The sequence below is a fragment of the Egretta garzetta genome, unplaced genomic scaffold (genome assembly GCF_000687185.1).
Source record: "Egretta garzetta isolate BGI_Z169 unplaced genomic scaffold, ASM68718v1 scaffold12, whole genome shotgun sequence".
Classification (NCBI taxonomy): Eukaryota; Metazoa; Chordata; class Aves; order Pelecaniformes; family Ardeidae; genus Egretta; species Egretta garzetta.
This window is the reverse complement of record NW_009258795.1, coordinates 1,670,561-1,689,290: the sequence shown is the minus strand read 5'-3', so window position 1 is coordinate 1,689,290 and position 18,730 is coordinate 1,670,561. Positions and strand designations below refer to the sequence as shown.

Genomic DNA, 18,730 nt, shown 5'->3' with positions numbered 1-18,730 from the left:
AGTAATTCGGGACCGACGAGTTCCATCCTCTGCAGGGGGGATGCCTTCCCCGCGGCGGGCGGGCGGGACGCGCGTCTCCTCGGGTGGGAGCGCTTCCCTGGCGGTGGGAGCGAGGTCGAGGAGCCGAACCCCTCTGCCCCGGGTGTTTCGCACCGCGGCCGGGAGCGGAGATGCCGAGAGGCTTGCGCGCACCTTGTGGGAGCGCGGTACGTGGTGTAGGCAGTTTGAAACCGCACGCTTCTGCGCCTGGGAACGCGTGACGAGTTGGGAATTGTGCTGACTGTAAGAAACCTGCCCTCTTCAATGCAGGTAGATACGTCGTGGAAGAGGTTTAATCGTTTCTGATTTATGAAACAGATGGGGTAAATTGCTTACCTGTGGGTTTTTTCCTCAACCAGGATCAATTTCCCAGTTAATGTCATTTTGCATGAAAAATGAGTAATGCGTGCGTAATCACTGCAAACCGAGCAAGAGCTATTTGTGGTCATTATGATCAAGAAAATAATTGAAATTCTTTTCCCTGTTTCGCTGTTTCTTCATCTCCCTAACTGTAAACGAGACTCCGGCTCTTCCTCTGGGTCTGCTTTCCACAGTCTGGTCCTGCTGGAGTTCGGATGTGCCGTCTGAGCAAGTGGAAGGCTAATGGAGCATAAAAACCTCCAGCTTTGTTATTCTAGCCGCTGGAATTTCTGGGTTTAGGAAGAGTCATCTTTTAAACTGTTCAACCAAATCGCATGTTCCTAACTTTTGCGCTGGCAGAAAAACCTCCTGTGGCACAATTCGGGAAGTGATCCTCACAGCTACCTTCTTGCAGATGCCTTTTGGTTTGCTTCATTAATATTTGACAAGAAGATCAGCATCGGGGGAGGAATGAAGGAGGGTGGGGAAAGAAACTGTCTCTTTCTGTTGTCTCCGTGTTAAATAGGCCCGGTTGTGGTCTGCTAGCTCACGCCTCTGGTGCGGGAGGAGGATGGGATTGATGGTCTGTAGCTGGTGATACCTTCCTTCTCCCTCGCTTAATGCTCAGCTACGTTGCTGACCCGTTTCATTTCTGACCGTGAGCTGAAAAATTTGCAGTGAAGGCTTCAAATCAGCGTTGCCGAGATCTGGGGAATGCAAGGAAGGTAGCGGACAGCTCTGCTGCTACCCCTGCTCTGTGCTGGCAGATCTTATCTGTGTAGCACCAGTAATATCGCAGAAAGTGTGTAGAGGTGAGAAATCAGGATAACCTGCCGGTGACCTACTTATCCCATCACCTGTAGAACCTAGGCAGCGTGTAATCAGACTCTGTATACTTAATTGCTTAACGCTCAAATTTAAACAGTCTGCACGAAGAATGAAGCTCCTAGCTGTTGCCTCTGCTAAGGATTCTTAGCTGGCGTGACAGTTAAAGAAAACCTGAAAGAGTCTTAAATTCTTACACTGAAAACGCCTAACTTCGCCTCCACCTTGAGAAGCACAGAGGTAGTATCTCTTCGGCAGGCCTGGGCTCTGCAGCTTGGTACGGGTGAGGACAAATCCCGAGTCCCGGCTCATTTTATGCGCTCCGTCATCATGGCCTGGGGTAGACTGGATTGAGGTGATGGGGGGGCATTCCCCTTGCCTAGATTTCCTTTGATGGTGTCGAGCAGTGTGCTTTAAGATCCTTGAGCATCATCTGTGGCAGTGTTAATTTAAAGTGTGGCTCAATGTTGTTTTTTTTTTTTTAAAACAGGTTCTATTTAGCAGGGAGTAATACTTTGGCTTTCGTTGGGTTAAGTGCTGTGTGTGGCCTTCGGAGGCCAGAGTTGCAGCGTCTCTGCAGGAGAGAGTGGGGAGAGGTGCAGGGTGCCTTGCCCTGCTGCAGTATCTATGCACAGCCCACACGCAGGCAGGACGGTCCGGGGTCCTGCTCTAGAAGCAAGGATGAGCCGTGCCTGCTGGTGGGACCGGGCACGCTCTGGGGCTCTGCTGCTCTGGCATCTCGCCTCTGCCAGACATGGCTTTGCTGGCCCTGGTGCATCACCTCCCTCCATTGCTCAGGGACTTGTTTTGCATCAGTTTATGTAGTTGTGGGGTTCTTCTATTTCTCCTTCCACGCTGGTTCAGTGCCGGATGGAGGAGCATGAGAGCTAACGCAGTGGGAGGGTGCGGAGAGCACGTGGCCAGGATAAGCAGTGGGAGCAGAACCTCCCTTTTTCAGTGGCAGCTAACTGATTAGATTAGCTCAAGTTATAGCATGCAACTCCACCCTCTGTGCAGAAACTTAGCCCAGCAAGAACCCAAAAATCAGTTTTTGCTGGCTTAGCTGTGAAGGTGGCTTACTATATGAAACTCAGAAGCAGTATGAAGAGAACAGGTTACAGAGAAACAGAGTTGTTTTACCTTGGTGCACGTGGAACCTCTCGTCTGACTTGGCTGCGGCGTATAATTTCACTCTGGCTGGTGGTGGCCTGACCTAATCTGCTGACTACTCTGAAGCAGATCAGAGAATACTGCATTGAGCCGCGTCTGCAGAGCAGTGGGGACAGCGCTGCCTTCAACTGATGTGGCTTTTTGCAGGATTAACGCACGCCTACAGTCATGTTTCAGCTGTGCTTCTCCAGGTAGAAGCAGCTGGAGGTGTATATTTTATTCTGCATGCTGTTAAAGCAAGGTTTTGGCCTGTAAAATCTGGGCTTTTCAAACTGGGGGATAGTTGTGACTCTTAGGAATTTGCTTTGCATGTAGGTTTTTATTCTTCAAACAGCCATTGGGATGTTCCAGCTACAGAACTGCTGAGTCAGTAAATATAAGAAACCTGATTTTTGCCCCATGTTCCCCCACCCTGAGCAACTGACATGGAGTCACAGGGCTCTTGCGTGTTTCATTTACCAGGGTTGAATTTTCCCATGGCTTGTGTCTGTCTCAGATGGCCAGGGTTTGGGCTGGGGGTTAGGAAACTTGTTTGTTTGAAAGCTTTGGCCGTTTAGGGAGCTGTGGCAGTGTCCTGCTGGGAATGAGGATGCGCTTCTGCTCGCAGTTGGAGCAGATGTCTTAGGTTTTGCTTTTTTTTTTTTTTTTTTTTTTTTTTTTTGCTTTTGAGGTCAGCTCTAAGGTGGACACCTTGTTAGTCTTTTCAAAACTGTAGCTTGCATGTCCCCACAGCTGTGTTGGGCTTAGATTAAGGTGTATAAGGATGGGCTCTGGCAGCTGCGGTGGGGAGATGCTACACCTGATGAGCTGCTGGGGAGTTAACAATGTGGGACTTGGCTGAGGGGGGACTAAAGGTGATGACACAAGAGGACTGGGAAGATTTTTTGAAAAAGCAGACAGGGGTTAACTGGGAGTGATGCAGAAGACTGGGAACATGGATTATGAGGAGCTCCGAGTGGATAGCCGAGGGCTGAGGTCAGCTGGTTATCGTCCCTCCCATCTCCTGGGGAGGGGCATGGGGTGAAGTGAGCAAAAGCATGGCTGGAAGAGGTTGAGGGAAGAGGTGGAAGGTCATCCCAGGTACAGGAGTGTGCAGGAGAGTCTGGTTCCTGCAGGACACTTCCAGAGCCTACAAGTGGGGCTGGGAGAGCCCAAATCGTTCCACTCTGCCGTCGGCACATAAATGGAAATCTGCCACTAGCCTGCCACTAGTGTGTTTGCCATCAATATCCAAACTGCAGGGGAGCGATGTTCACTTCTGTGCCACAGAAGGGATGCGCCCATGTGACAGCTCTGCGTTTTTGCCTCCAGGTTGCCAGTCTAAATATACTGACGGAGAGCTGCTATTGTGTGTCTATTCTCGTTTGATTTCTTGAAATGTAAAATTGCATGTGTCTTAATGCATGATGTAACTGATAATGCAGAGTTAATCAATTCGAGCAATAAGAGTATTCATTATTCATTTTCATCAATGACTGGTTGATTGCCAGCTCTTTGGAACCTGTTCCCTTACAGCAGCAAGGCCTGGGTGATGTCAGTCTGCGTGTTTTTTGTCTTGTCCCTAATTTCTGAGTCTGATTTCAAACAAATCTGTTAGCGGGGAAAAAAAATCTTAATCCCTGTAGTTTCTTTGGGGTAGCTGGGTGGTAGCTGTAGTTCTTCCAGCAGCATTGATGCATTACCTTCCTGCAGAATTCCTACCTCGTCTAGTGCCTGGGACTGCCCTGGATAAATCAGAGGTCTGGTATGAAGTGACTAAGATGCGTATCCTGTTTCAGGTGTCAGAAGGTTGTGGCTGATGAGACACGGGACTGCAGGAAGAGCTTAGGGCAGTTAAACACTGTCCTAGCAAGGTGGGATGGCTTGCTCGTAGTGCCTTGCCCTGCCCTGCTCTGGCGATGACTAGAGACACAACTGAGCTGAATGTGCGGCGTGAAATTTTGAGATGGCTTGAACTTATTTGAGGTTTCATGACTCCTGGAAGGGGAAAGTCCTATTCCGCATCTTTCTGTTGGAGAAAACTACCCGTTTAACTATCGGGGGGGAATGTCGTCTTCTAGGTTAGTGAGTTGAATGAGGTTATGGAAGAGACCCACAAGTGCTGGAGGAAATGGGTAGAGAAAGGAGCCAGACCTTCTTCTTTCAGGCCCTGTGGGCTGTTGAGCAGTTGATGGCCATGCAGTGAGAATACAACTCTGTTTTCTGGTACAGCTGAGAAGATCTATTTGTCAGCTTCCCTAGGAAGGGCAGTCCCACCTGAGCCAGCACCTCCACTGCTTTTCCTCTCACAAGGCTGCTCCTGTCCGGCCCCAGGGCTTGCAACATTGCTGCTGTGGCTCCAGGAGGGATGAGGTGCACCAGGGAGGCCCGTTCCCATCTGCACGCTGCTTCTGCTTACCTTCTCCCGGTGCCAGCGCTGGCTTTGGCACCAGAGGGTCGAGCACTCCCTTTGGCAGCATCCCTCGTGCAGGCTGGCACGGCTCCGCGCTGGTCCTGGGAACAGTGAAGGGAACCCGGAGCTGCAGGTGAGAACGTCAGTGCCAGCGAGTCTCGGTGGAAATCAGAACTCTGATTTTTCGCATCCGACCCCCAAAGCTACCAGGTAACGCAGATCATCATCCTCTCTTCCTGTTACTGCTTTGGAACGGTCGTGATGTCTGCTTCTGGCGAACAGAAGGATAAAGGCATCGGTATTCGTGAAGTACTCGTGGTGTAATGATGCGTGGTGTCTTTAGGGTTTGTGCAGTAACCAAGTCGTGGAGCTGTGTCCTAAGGTTTTTTTTGAATTTTTTGGGTTGTCCTGCTTACTGAGTACTGTCCAGATGGTGTGAAAGCTTTGTATATTAAAACAACCACAAACCAAACACCAGGAAAACAGTGTAACTCCAAATCTAATCAGAGTGGATACACCAAAGGAGACTGAATTCCTCTTGTATCTCCCTATCCAGGTACCAAAACGCCTGTGCCACCCGGGATGCGGTTGTTTCAGTATGTGGCAGGTCAGGAGGCCGGTGTTGGCGATCAGGACTTGGTTAAGTGCAGCCTGGCTGGCTGTGTTGGCTCTTGCAGCCCTTGGGAAGCGTGGTGTGACCGATGTGCTTGCTGGAGCGCGTACGTCAGGAGGGATCCTCCGTGGCAGTGGCACGCCGTCTGTAGTCACTTAATGGGCTTTCGCAGTGCAGGTAGTCTTTCCTTCCAAATGCATCGTCTTCTCCTTGCCAGGAGAGCTCTATAAATCCTCAGCATAAGTTGTGCAGATACACAGCTGAGCTCTGAACTGACAAATAACTTTTTGGGGCTCAGTGGGCAGCGGTAAGCCCCGAGGCAGAGAAGAGAAGCTGCCAAAAGGAGGAGGGGACCGGGGAAATCCTTAGGCTGGCATTGCTGGAGAGCACCACACCAGTGTCTCGGCCTAGCCTCCTCCTACATAATACAATCTACAAATGAATAATAAATTTTAAATTACTGAAGCATATGAAAAATTTTATTATACATCCCAATCTCTAATGTGCTGATATGAAGGCATCTTCTGCTCACTGTGAGTCAACATGCCTGAAAAACAGTAGATAATTAGCTTCATATGCAAGGGTGGTGCCTTATAAATATCCGAGTTATTTGCAGTGTGCTGTGTGTGCACGCAGATCTTGAGTCTTGCGAGAAGACGCAGTCCCTGCCCAAGGACTGTTAAGAAAAACAGTGAACCTGAGGAAGACAAGCCAGCTAGTCCTTGAGTTTTTGCCCCCAAAATGAGAGGTTTAAGACCTGAATGTCACAGCTCCTCTAGCTAATTTTTTTTTTTAACCGGTCCCTGTGGGGAACTTACTCCTTATCTTAAATAAAAGCTTCAGATGCAAATAAAGAGTAATTACTGAAGTGAAGCGTGCTTGGAGCTGTTTGCAGCTTGGTTTTCAGCTGACTTGACACCTGATTATTCCTATTCTTTAAACAGGCGATGCGTGCCTTGCTCCAGCCCTGTCAGGCGCTAACAGTTTTTCCAGGATCACTTCCTTGGATTAACTAGGCAAGACAGTGGATTTTGTGCCCCGGGTGTGGGATCATTGTTAGGGTTTCCAAGTTTGTACTGTTCCAGAAGTTTTGGGCCGAACTGGCCGAACTGGCAAGGGTGGACTGGGAGGAGGGGCCAGCTCACGTGTTAGGCGAGAGCCGATGTCGGTTGGATCAGCGCTGGAGGAGCGACGTAGAGGAATGGGTCTGGCTTTTCAGACCCATTTGCTGGCTTTTCAGGGAGGAAGCGAGTCCACCTCTGACTACCAAGGTGTCAGTCCTGGGGCCAGTTTCATTTAACATATTCAGCGATGGCCTAGAGAAGATAGATACTGAGATGTCAAAGCTTGCGAGTGATACTTGGGTTTTTCAGGTGACCAGAAAGTGATGCTGAAGAGCTCTGGAAAGACCTTGCCAATCTGGATTGGTGGCAAAAAAGGTAGCGGTGCGGTTCTCACCATAGGTAAAGTAACGTGTAGGGGAAAGATAAGCTCTGCACGACGTGGAACTTGGAATAGGCAGTTGCAACTACAAAATGAGAGATCTTGGAGTGGCAGTTTCCAGTCCTTGGAAAGCATTTGTTCAGTGTGCATCAGCAGCCAGAAAACCTGGCAAAGAGCCGGGCACCGTCGGGGAGGGCGTCAAGGGTGATGCGAAGGGTCCCTTTGGCGCTGTGTAAAGCTCTTGGGCACCCGCATTTCGAGTCGCCTGTGCAGTCCTGGTCCGTGAGGGGTGCGAGGGAGGAGAGCTGTCCTCTGCTCGCTCTTCCCAGCTGCAGCAGCTGCCGTGCCAGGAGAGACCGTGGAGGCTGGGGCCTGAGGGATACGGGGCTGCGGCTCGGGGAATTGCAGGTGATGTGGCGGTAGCGCGGATACTGCTCGTGCCTTGCAGTACTGGAGAGAGAAGGCACTTGATGGAACCAGCAGATGAAAAGTAAAGCAGGTTGGGTCTGTTCAGCTGTTGGATGGTGGACTACAGCACCTGGCTGTCACAGGAGGCTGTGGGCAGGCAATATCAGCGGGTTCCGACAGGGACTAGGCTAATTCGTGGACAGCAAGTGTGTGAATGGAAGCAGAACAGGGCTAATGAGGGATGCACGCTCTCACACTCCTAATGAGGGCGAGTGGTGGGGAGGTAGGAGGGGAACAGGCATGGGAAGGTGGTGGAACTCCTGGGCTCCCGCAGAGAGCCTCTTCTCCAAAGCTTCGTGCTCTCTGCTGCGAGAAAAGAAACGTGGGAAAACTCTGTGATCCTGGGGGAGTAGAGGGAAGGAGGGTTTGGAGAAGGGGGTCCCATGTCTGTGCCTGAAGCCCGTGTGGTGGCTGTTCAAAGTGGTTGGCTTGTTGGACGCGGCAGGGGTGACGGAAGGTTTGGCTGGATGGCCAGGGTCCCCACCACAGAGCCTCCCCCTCCAGGCCACCTGCCAGCAGGTGGGTGACAACTTTCTGCTTGATGTCCTGCTAAATTCTATCTTTTTTTTTTTAATGGCATTTCCTTGTGCTCTGGTAGAGGAGGTGGCTGGTGAAGCCAGCACTGTTCCTCCGGATCAAAAACCAGCTCGTGTCAAATTCTGTGAGCCACTGTAAGAAGGGGATGGCGGCTGCGTGGTTGTACGCAGTCACCTGTCTGGCTCGGTGTTTTGTGAAGTGCCTTCACGTGTTAATTTCTGTGTAGAGCACTAAACTTCATTCTGGAAAACCTCAGACAAGGGTTAGGATTCATAACTGTGCACTGGGCTTCAAACATGTAACCCGCTGCACTTTTAAAGGGAGTTTACTTGTATGTGCTGGATGAGCAGAGAGGTACGCTAATAATCCCAGCTCATTTCTAAAACTTTTCTGGCTTTAAGTTGGAAGGTTTGTGGAGCAGACGCATTTGCAGCAAGCCATTTCAGGGCTTACGGTTGTAGATGTTGTTGGCTGCTCTGCAACTCGAGATAGTGTATAAGCCTCCAATCCTGGAAAACCAAGCACAGTCATTTTTAAAGACTGAGCCTCCAGTTTGTGTGGGAACTCCAGCTCTCCAGTGGTATTATTTCTCTTGAGCTGCTCTCCGGGATTTCGTGGCGTCAGGTGATGTTGAGCACCGGTGAGACTCCAGTCGCCCGCTCCTGCTGCCTGCCTGCTGCCGGCTCTGCCGCTCGCTGGCACCCGCGTGAGGAGCATCAGCTCCTCGCCAAGGCCAGCGTGGGGAGTTTTCTGCTGGATGAGCGAGATGGATTTTATTGCAAAAGGGCGAGAGAAGTGCAAGTGAAGGAGGAGGAACCTATGGCTGGAGGGTGAACAGGAGACGGACCTAACTTGCCTTTTCCAGGGATGTTGAGTCCTTAATGCTCCTGCATGGCACCTAAAATTTCAGTCCGTAAGCACTTGCTTTTGCTGGAAGTCTGTATTCCTTAGGGTTTCGTCCTTTGGTGCAGCTTGTTTAGTGTAAGTGTTTGCAGTGGGTTGGCAAACTCCCTGTAACACCCTGTGGACAAAGCCTAGCAAAGTGAGCTAGTCAGCATAGCTGCCCTGTGCTTTTGTGTTCAGCAGCATAATTTCAGGATTCAGTAAGGCTGAGCAAGGTCAGCATTGCTGCTAAAATGGGATATTCTTATCAGTGGGCTCCTGCTGGCACTGGCGGTGTTGCTGCTTGGGCTGTGTCAAGGAGCAGATCTGACCAGAAGCCAGCTTGCGATAGAGAAAAGTAGCTTCCAACTAGCAAGCTCCTTGATTTTTTTTTTTTTTTTTTTAAAATTTTTTTCCCCCCTTAACATTTGTAAATCTTCATGGAAGCAGTGCAGGACAATTCCATCCTCGCAGGTCAGGAACAGGCTGCGCTTGGTGCCATGACATTATAGAGACAAGGTGCAGGTGGCTTTGGTTATTTTTGGCCATGTCATGTATTTCCCTCCACAGATACATAGCTGAAGAAGTGAGGATAATTTGGGAGAGCTCAGAAGTTTTTTGGAGCCAGTTTGATTGTACTGAATCTCTTTTTAAGACATGTGCTAGCTGAGGTTAATTAGCTTAATTTAAGAGTGTAAGAGCAGAAGAGAGGTGCTGTTCTTTGCCTTCCTGAGGACAGCCGGGCTGTCTGCGCTGCTGCGAGCAGCATGAGGGTTGCTGTGGTGGGAGGCTTGGTTTCCAGCATTGCAGGTGCTCCTGGCAGCAATGGTGTGTGCATGGGGGCCCAGGCAAAGAGCAGGTCATCTGTGAGGGTGGGGAGCTGCAGGGGCCTGAGCGCTGTCCTGATGAGGAAAGCCATCGTTATCAAGACCTTTTGAGCAGGCAGGTTGCCCGTGTTAATCATGCTGATACCCAGAACTTGAGTACTTGTAAAAATGGTGTCACTGAATAGTTTCTTCAGAAACAAAGCCAATACCAATCTGTAAGCGACGGGACAGCAGGGCAGGGGTTTGGGAGGGGGAAAACACACCGTTTGGGACTCCCACCACTCTGTACGTCAGGCATAGGAGGGGTTGGTTTTCATTCCGTGCCAGCAAATACCGTTGTACAACTTCCAGCATTTTCTCGGGCTCCCCATGGGGCCCTGATGCCCTTTGCTGAGCATGATAAAGCACCAGCTCGCAGGGTCCTTGGTGCTGAGCGGAGGAAGCCCTGGGTGTTGTGAGGAGCCTGGACCCGCTGCTGCCTGGCAGGGTCTGCATCATGGTACGGGTGTGAGGACCCCTCTGGTTCTCTGGGGTGAAGCCACCTTCTCTTTCTGCAGTGAAATAGCTTCTGCCAGAGTGCTGTCATTTTGCTTACATTCTACTTACTTTCTTTCTCTTGTAGGATCGTGTTTCTTCTCAACCTTCAATTCAGTTTCAAGGATCCCAAGGGGTGAGTATTTTGTACCCTCATTATATTGGAAAATAAATGCAGTGTAGATTAACCACTTTCACTTACTAAAAAAAAAATAAATTCCTAACATTCTTAAGATCTGCTTAACACCAGGTATGTTCCATTTTATATTTACTTAAGAGTTGTATCTGAAAATAGAAGAGAATCATACTTTAGGTATTCTTTTTTATCTTGCTTTTCTCACCTTTTAGCCTAAATTTGAAAGCACTGGGAATAACTTAGAAGTCATCAACTGAGCGGCACAAATTTAATATTTTAAAATGGACTTTAAGCGGTTGGTTTCAAGGTGTGAAGCAGAACTGCAGTTTTGAAGGGTGGGGTTTAGTATACCACAGACTACTGATGGTTCTTGACCCTTTTCTAAAACTACTAAACCAGTATTTCAAGCCTCTTGAAGAAAAATACGAGGAAATGTGGGCTCCTAAAGGCCATGGGTCCTGTTAAACAATCAGCTGGTGGTGCAAATTGGAGAACTAAAGTGGAGGTAAAATTAAATACAGGCTATTATATCTAAGTAGAGTGATTGAAGATTTGGGGTTTAATATTTAAACTTTAAGGAATGTCTAAAGACTAATTTTTAAAGACTGAAGTGTGGATTGTGCCTTTTTATGCTGTCAGCCTTAATTCAGATCCATTAACTGATCCAGTTTTCCATGTAGCTGTGCGGTGCTTGAGCCGAGATAGTTGGGAAGGGATGAGGGAAGGATGGGTAAGGTCCTCACGCTGGTGCGAGGAGGTGCTCCTGCCCAGGGCTGTGACACTACAGTCCTGGTCCCGCCTCGGTTTGGTGGAAGGGTCCTCGGATGCTGGGAGAATGCTATCTATAAAAAGGCTGCTTGTGCAGACAAAAGTCTCTTAACGCTGCGCTTGTAAGAAAATCCTTTCTCGTTATAGCTTATTCGCATTTAAACTATACTGGCAAAAGAGTTTCCTTGCTAGAATGAATAACCATCTTAGTTAAGAGAGTCAGCCAAAATAGCTATCCCAGGAGAGCATGGCTGGGAGCACGGATCGATTTGAATTCGTGCTGCCATCAAGAGGGAAGTCGTACTTGCTGATTTGGCTGGGAAGGAATGCAGTAAAACGGACGGGCCGGCCCCACCGGTTGGCTTCCTGATCCTCCAGCTGTGGCGGCCAGCGTGCGAGCGCTGTGAGGGCTGGAGCAGAAGCTGCGTTCAAAGTAAGCTCTTGGAGCATAAATAATTAACCTGGCTGGTAGCGTGAGGTTCTTCAAGTAGTACACTGTGAACAACAAATGACCAGCATGCTTTATCCACCCTGCACCCTCTCTTTCTCTGCAAAAGTTCACGTCCTGCGTTCTTCCATGTTCTCGAGTAGCAGCATTAAAGTGTGTGAGGTTTGAGATGTTGCTAGGTTGGGGCAAAACTTTGTTTCTCAGCAAAATCTGGGGGTCATGAGACTGCCGAAGAGCCAAATGTTAGCTCACAATGGTGTCACCCTTGTTTCTGTTAAAAAGTTAATCCAGGTATGTGCTTTTTCATTATTAAACTCAACAGTAAGGTCTGCTCCCACGCTCTGTGAGATGGAAGCATCTGCAGGCGCTTTGCTGCTTGCTGCAGGAGCAATAACCTCTTATGGTACTTTTCAAATCTGTCCCTAATTAAGGAAATGCAAACTAAGGAGTTTATTGCAGGAGATCCCTAGGTCTTAAGTCCCTGCAACAGGGAGAGAAATTTAAGGTCATTAAGGCAGATGGCAAGTTAAAACAGGACATTTACTTGTGTACGTACAGTGGGAGGGAAGTGGTTCTTTGTTACTTCTGTATGTTGTGCAGCCATATTCTGAGCTGCTGGTCTCCAGCTGGAGGTCTCCGGAGCGCCGAGCGCTCAAGGTGCGTTCGTCAGTGCCAAGGCGACCTTGGCGTCTGTCGGTTGCAGGTTACCTGTGACGCCGAGGCGTGTCCTTCACTGCTGCTGAAAACAAATACGGATTTGATTTGTCTCTTGAGAACAGCCCCTCTGCAATTCAGGCAGCTATCTAACACACAGCTGAGGATAAGATACCATCATCACTTAAAAAAAAGCTTTTCTTTTTTTTTTTTTTCCCATTTTTAAATATTCCATCTCGTTACACATTCTAGTTTCAGTCCTCTGTGAGTGATGGGAAGAGCTGGAGTGGAGAAATAAGTTTTCTGGCTTGGGGTGGTCTAGAGATGTGTTAGATGTAGGAACTGAGAAAAGGAGCCTTAAGCTAGAAGAGGCAAGGGAGGAGATTTAATTTCATGTATATGTTTAACAAGAAGCTAAGATTGGTGTCAAAGGGGTCCTCCAGTGGCTTTCCCCCCAAAAAAAAAGAAAAGGCGAGCTTAATTTTTTTCTGTTGCACAGCAGAGTTGCTCTGAAGGGATGTGAGAAGTGTTCAAAGTATATAGATGGTCTCAGAGGTGCAACAGCCAATCCAGTGGTGCATTTGATACGGTAATAAATCATCTGTGCATGCTGCATAGTCAGCCTCTGGATGCTCTTCGGTACGAGAACCAGTGAAACGGCGCTGGAGCAGTTTGTACAGAACGCAGCTAAGAGCTCTGTGATTTGTGAATTGATGAAGTGTCTGGGATTGTTAAAGCGAACTTTTGCACCAAAGCATAAGTCGGTCCCTGGGAGGGGGAGCTTTTCCTCCTGGAACATCTTACTCCCAAACGGTCTGGACGATAAGGTCTGCTGGTGTCTGAGAGAGCCTGGATGCCGAGGGACTGCAAGAAATGGATCGTTGTGGTGATACAGATTAATATTTAGGAAGACCTTGTAATTAAATGCTTTGGAGTACACCTAGGCAGCCTGGAGAATGTGGCAGCTGTGCTGTGCTAGAAACAGTAGCCCTGAGGAATGTGAATGCTGGCAACTGACTTGTAACTCGGCAGGGATGCATTTAAAGAAAGAAAAAGGAAAAGTCTGTTTGTAGCCCAGCGTACTTCCCCTAGCGATAGTAAGTTTCAACCAAGTGTGCTTTCCTTGCCGCGGCTTCCCTCCTGCATTTTTAACTTCCTCTGCTGTGTCCTGCAACTTGCAAACACATTTCTTATACAAAGATCTGCAAAGCTTTCCATCCTACCCGCAGCTGGCGGCGTTCTCCATCCCCTGCTGCGACGGCGTGCCTCCGGTTGCTGCGGGGACAGCCACTGCGATCTCGCCCGCCCCCCGTGAGCAGGCACAACCGCCGCCTGTTTCGGGGAATGGAGCAGTGCGCGGAATCCCCCTGAAGTAACAACTCCAGGGGCAGTTGTTCCTGGCCTCGCTCTCTGGGCCTGCACAAACCCCTGGTCCTTGCGCCAGAGGAAGGTGCAGCAGCGAGGGTGTTGCAGGCAGCGGTTGCAGGTCCCGAGCGGGGAGCTCTTCCACAGCACGTTGGTGACAGGTTCCTGCTGGGTGGCAAAGGAAATGTCACGGTGCCCACCGCTCGAGTTCAAATGGGTGAACTGGTGCATAAAAGTGAGCTGCATGGATTTTGGGGAGCAAATGTGAAGGTCTTAGAAAAAAGGCCCGAGACAAAAAGGGAAGGAGAGGGGGAGAAGACTGAAACTGGAAGAAAGTCTTCTCCCTTAAGGTTATCCATTTGTCTACAGGTCAGCGTAATCAGTAAAATGTATACATTTGAAATGACTGTTATGTAGTAAAATATTTACATTTTTTTTCCAAGGGAGCCATGTGTAGTCATTATTTCTGTAGAAAGGCATCTTAATTTCCTTTCTGAAAGGGACATTGGCCACTTACATGCTGTAGTGTAGCTATAATGAAGGAGGAGGAGGTTTAGTACTTGAAGGAAACAGCATTTTGCAAAAAGATTGCCAGTATTAAACTGAGAACAAAAGAAAAGAGTGCTGAGATCTTCCCCATGTTTAAGAGCAGTTTTTCAAAGTTTTGAGTTGGTCCAGTGGGTTTCTGGAGCACTTTTGTCTCTTTGAAGGTGCAGGCTGGACATCTGCATTAATGCAGACAAAGGAGCAAAGTTTTAAGCTTGGGAGCAAGCTTACCTGGGCAGAAGCTGCTGTAGCAAAGATCCAAATGACGCTATGCAAAAATTGTCCTCTTGGGATTTGTAAAAGTGGAATTTACGTGAAACACGGCAGAACATCCCCGCTGAGCAGAGCGGGGCCCTTCCCCAGGGGTTTGCCACTTGGCAAATAAAGCGTTGCTCTAATGAACTGTGAGTAAACTTCAGCTTAGAAAATGGATTAATTGGAAACGTCTCTCAAAAAAAATAGTAGAAGCCTAACTTTGAGGGCCCTGCAACTGTTAACTTTTAAATCCTTTAATCACGTTGTAGAGGCTCATGGCGTGAGCTGGGCACTGGTGTGGGGGCCCGCACAGGGCAGGGAGCAGATTCCAGCTCGGGCTTGTGAGCTGCCAGATCTTATCCTTAAAAGTCAGGCTTTGCGGGAAGACCACTGAGGAGGTGGTAAGGTTGGAACGATTCTGGGAAGAGACAAAGGAGACAGAGGACTTGGATGCGTCTGCTGAGTGGAGGCCTCTGCAAATGCAGTGCTGATGTCAGGCTGGTGGTGTGACGCTGTGCTGTGGAAGAGCAAGAGGGGAGAGTGGGTAGATGTGTTCAGAAAGGGAAGGGAGCAAGTGACTCTGGCTGGGAGAGCACCGTGCATCTGGCCTGAACTGAGGGTGCTGTAACAGCACACAGTATCAGCGGGAATGTTGGAAAAGAGGAGGACAGAAGTGACAAAAAGCTACGAGCTGGAGAAATTGGAGTGAGTCCACGCAGGAACTTCAGGAGAAAGCGATGAAAACTGCTCTTGTGTTAGAGAGGCAATGGGGACGATATGTCATCGCGGGAGAGGGTAATGATAGATCTGGAAATCAGTTCCCGAGAGGAATGGATTAAAGTCAAGGGTCTGGGTTGTTCTAGTGGATATTCTCTATTACTAAATCCATTAGATTGGATTAAAGTCAAGGGTCTGGGTTGTTCTAGTGGTTCTAGTGTTCTCTATTACTAAATCCATTAGATGGTAAGAAATTGCGAGCCACTCTGAGGATGTAGAATTTAAAATGACATTTTAAAGTAGGCTGCAGAGGGTCAAGGGTGCTCGACACCCGTCCTGAAGCACTGCAGCCTGGCGGGTGGTGACGCTGGGGCCCCGCGCGCGTCAGGCCGGCATGCTGTGCATGCCCAAGGGTCTGCAGCCATGGGGTTTGCTGGGAGCACTCCCCCTGCCGAGGGGTGGAAGGCAGGAACAGGGTACCCCCATGTGCCACGAAGCACGCTTCTGCTGATACCCTCTCCTGCCTGGCTTTCCCCAGGTTGCACAGCTGCTTGACCCGAGCTTGCCAGAGTTTGTCCAAGTTTGTTCTAAGTCTTGAGGTTTTTTTGGTTTTTTTTTGTCACTTAAACGCGAAAGCTCATTTTTGTTTGAGAAGATGTAGAAGTGCTCTCTGCATCCTTTTGTTTCCAAACAGGCTTGCAGTAAGAAAACTTTACTGTTTTATCCTAGTGTCTCAAATTTTGAAAGCATAAAAATTTTAAGACTTAGCCTTTACAGAATGCCTGTTCTTCTGCTTTTGTTTTCTGTATCCTGTGCTAAGACTTTTTAATTCAAGAGGATCCTGTACCAACTCAGTCCGTCCTTCCTGGGATTTCTTTAGCATATCCAAGCTAGCATTTTCCTAAGTTCCAGTGTGTACAGATAAATAGCTTTGGTACCTTCCTGTTCTGTGCACTGCTGTACTTGCACTTCTCTTTGCCCTCCGGTGCCAAGCCTGACAGCCGCAAGGCAGTTGCTGGTTTGTGTTTTAGCTAGTGATGCTGTAGGAGAGGAGGAGCCTTCTGCCAATGCCATTGCTGTGCGTTTGCTGCAGTGATGTTGTTCATGAAGATGGCCTAGAAGAAAACTCTCTTTTTGGTTTTTTTTTTTGGGTGAGTTTTTTTTATTTATTTTGTTTTTAAATGTCTTCTGTAGTTTTCTGCAAAGCTAGCTCTCTGTATCCGTGCAGTCAAATGCCCTGGCTGGCCTGGGGGAAGCAGCAGGAACACGCTTGTGGAGCCAGGCTTCTTGCTGGCAGCCATCTGTTGGGTTGGCTTCCCTGTGTTTTAGGAGCACGCCTTGTCGTATTGAACTGACACTTCCCTCTCCGAATATCTGTGTCCTAAAAAGTCACGTCAGTGCTGGAGATTCAGGCATGTGGAAGCAGGAGGTCCCTTATCCCATCATCCACAACACAACTCAGGTGAAAAATGTGCAGGTGGGGGAAGATTCGAGGGGTTGATAAAATTTGTCTTTGAATTCCATGCAAACATAGGTGAAATTGCTTTCTTTATGGGAGCTTAGAGCAGAGGCAGAAAGAGCAAATTTCCTGCAGCTGCCATCAGTTAAGAATGATCTGCGCAGCCACTCCTGTCTTTTCAGTGTGGATCTAGAAAATAGGCTTTCTGCATCTCTGTTAGCATAGAGAGATGGATTTGACATTAATGGTAAGGCTTGCTGAACGCTTCTGTTAAAATAATGCAAATTCTGGAGGCTAGACAAGCAATTACTCAGTTCCCAGAACTGGAAAATAACTCTTCTGCAGTGGCTTCCGACACCACCTTTTCTACACATCACCTTTGACAAAGTGTGTGGATTTGGTAAAGAGAAGGGGTCTTTTTTTAGATTTTTTTTTTACTAAACAGGAAAGGAGGAGGGTGATGGTACAGACAGTGAAGTGGCGTGAGAAGGCAGCTGTGAAGTAAAGTGGAGAGGAAAAGCAGAAGGGAAGGGTTTTGAAACAGTCACTACAGAGCAGAAAATTTGGTCAAACCTGGTGGGAAAAACTGTTGAGTGCTCTGTGCCTTAGGTGCATCTCAGCTTGGTTTTTTTCCCCTTCAGTGCCTGTATCCCCCCGATACTGTTTCCTGGCCGTGCAGGAGAAGCACATCTGTGTGGTACAGATAGCATCGAGGGGATGCTAAGACTTTTAGGCATGAGTAAGCGTTATTTACCGCTTTGTAAACCCTCATCCATCACAACTTATCTGTGTTATCTTGTGAAACAGACCGGTGGTACTCTTCCAGTGTTAGTCAGTGGGCTTAGGTAGAAGGTATCAGCTAAGATGGGTATTAGGGCCTGAGCTGGCTTGTTAGCTGAAACTGGGTCACTTGCCCGACGGCTGCCGAGCAGCAGAGCGGTGGTGGGAAGAGCAGCGGGGGCTGCGCGTGTTGGGTGGGATGTGCGGGGGAGCTGGCGCGGGGCTTGGCACGGCCGCCTGTGTGGATGCGGCTCCTGGTGGTGGAGGGGGCATTTCGTGTGACAGGCTTCTTGCATAAATGGGGAAAGAAGCGTGTGCAGGGTTAAATGTGTTTGGGCATGTGAGAAGAAAATGGATGACCTACTTCTCCCTGCTGGTGCGTATTCTGGGAAATATATAGGCTGCGGGCTTGCCAACTCGGGCCAGTTAGTTAACATGCTTGAAGCTGGGCAATGTTAGGGGAAAGATGCATGGTTCGCTTCATTAGGATGGTGCCTAAAACAGGGGAAGAGATTGTTGTGAACTGTGTTCGTATATGCCTGCTTTTAAGGTGGCCTCTTCCCTTCTCTGGACACAACTCTTCGGGTAAGGTGTGCAAACATGCAGCTTCCCTTCAGGGCTTTCTCATCTCCTTTTGTTGCCCTGTTTGGTTGGCCGCCGGTAAGGATGCGGTAGATCTAACGAAGGATTGTGGCAAGGACCTTGCTATTTCTGGAAGAAGAGTGCAGATCAGCTGTGAACGACGGTGGGTGTTTGCTGTTCAGAAATCTCCCTCTTTGCTGTAGGAGAATACAGCAGGTTTCTTTTCAATGTACTGCCTGCCACGTACCGGCCAGGATGCTCTTCACAGGTGGGAGGCTGAATACAAGTCAAAAGCAGCTTCTCTGAAACACACGTGCTGCCAACAGGCTTGTGGTGCTGCTTCCTGATCCAAGCAGAAGTTTATTTTCTGTTATGGATTAATGTGGTTGTGATGTGCGCTTTCTTAATAAAGGCTCCCTGGACACCTTCTGCCAGGTAATAGACACCCCTACCCGAGGGGATGCAACACTGGACCTGGTGGTCACCAATGCAAGCGAGCTTGTCGGAGATGTCCAGATCGGAGGCAGCCTGGGCTGCAGTGATCATGTGCTGGTGGAGCTCACGCTCCTGAGGGAAATGGGAAGAACAAAGAGTATAGTCAGGACCCTGAATTTTAGAAAAGCAAAATTCCAGCTCCTCAAGGAGATAGTCAGAAGGACTCCCTGGGAAATGGTCCTCAGGGACAGGGGAGCAGAACAGAGCTGGCAGATCTTTTAGGATGTGATCCACAGGGCGCAAGAGCTCTTGATCCCTAGGTGTAAGAAATCGGGCAAAGAAGGGAAGAGACCGGCATGGTTGAGACGAGAGATGCTGGTCAAACTAAGGAGGAAGAGGGAACTGCACAGGCAGTGGAAGCAGGGACAGGCATCCTGGGAAGAGTATGGGGACGCGGTCCGGTTGTGTAGGAATGGGGTCAGGAAGGCCAAGGCG

The 18,730-nt window shown here is 49.0% G+C and overlaps 1 protein-coding gene across 5 annotated transcripts in view; it reads left to right on the top strand.

The window, feature by feature from the left end:
* Nucleotides 1–1,098: 1,098 nt before the first annotated feature.
* The window catches only part of ELL2 (elongation factor for RNA polymerase II 2), a 44,687-nt gene continuing 27,055 nt past the window's right edge, over nucleotides 1,099–18,730 (top strand). Inside the window, exons 1-3 of one of the 5 annotated variants that reach the window (XM_035889318.1) lie at nucleotides 1,099–1,124; nucleotides 4,173–4,247; nucleotides 10,179–10,226. In XM_035889318.1, coding sequence (XP_035745211.1) covers nucleotides 1,114–1,124; nucleotides 4,173–4,247; nucleotides 10,179–10,226 — 134 coding nt within the window. In that variant the 5' untranslated portion in view covers nucleotides 1,099–1,113. Of the gene's footprint in view, nucleotides 1,125–4,172; nucleotides 4,248–4,283; nucleotides 4,455–9,676; nucleotides 9,772–9,937; nucleotides 10,056–10,178; nucleotides 10,227–18,730 lie in introns of those variants that run through there. The other 4 variants (XM_035889320.1, XM_035889319.1, XM_035889321.1 and 1 more) reach the window with 4 other exon arrangements.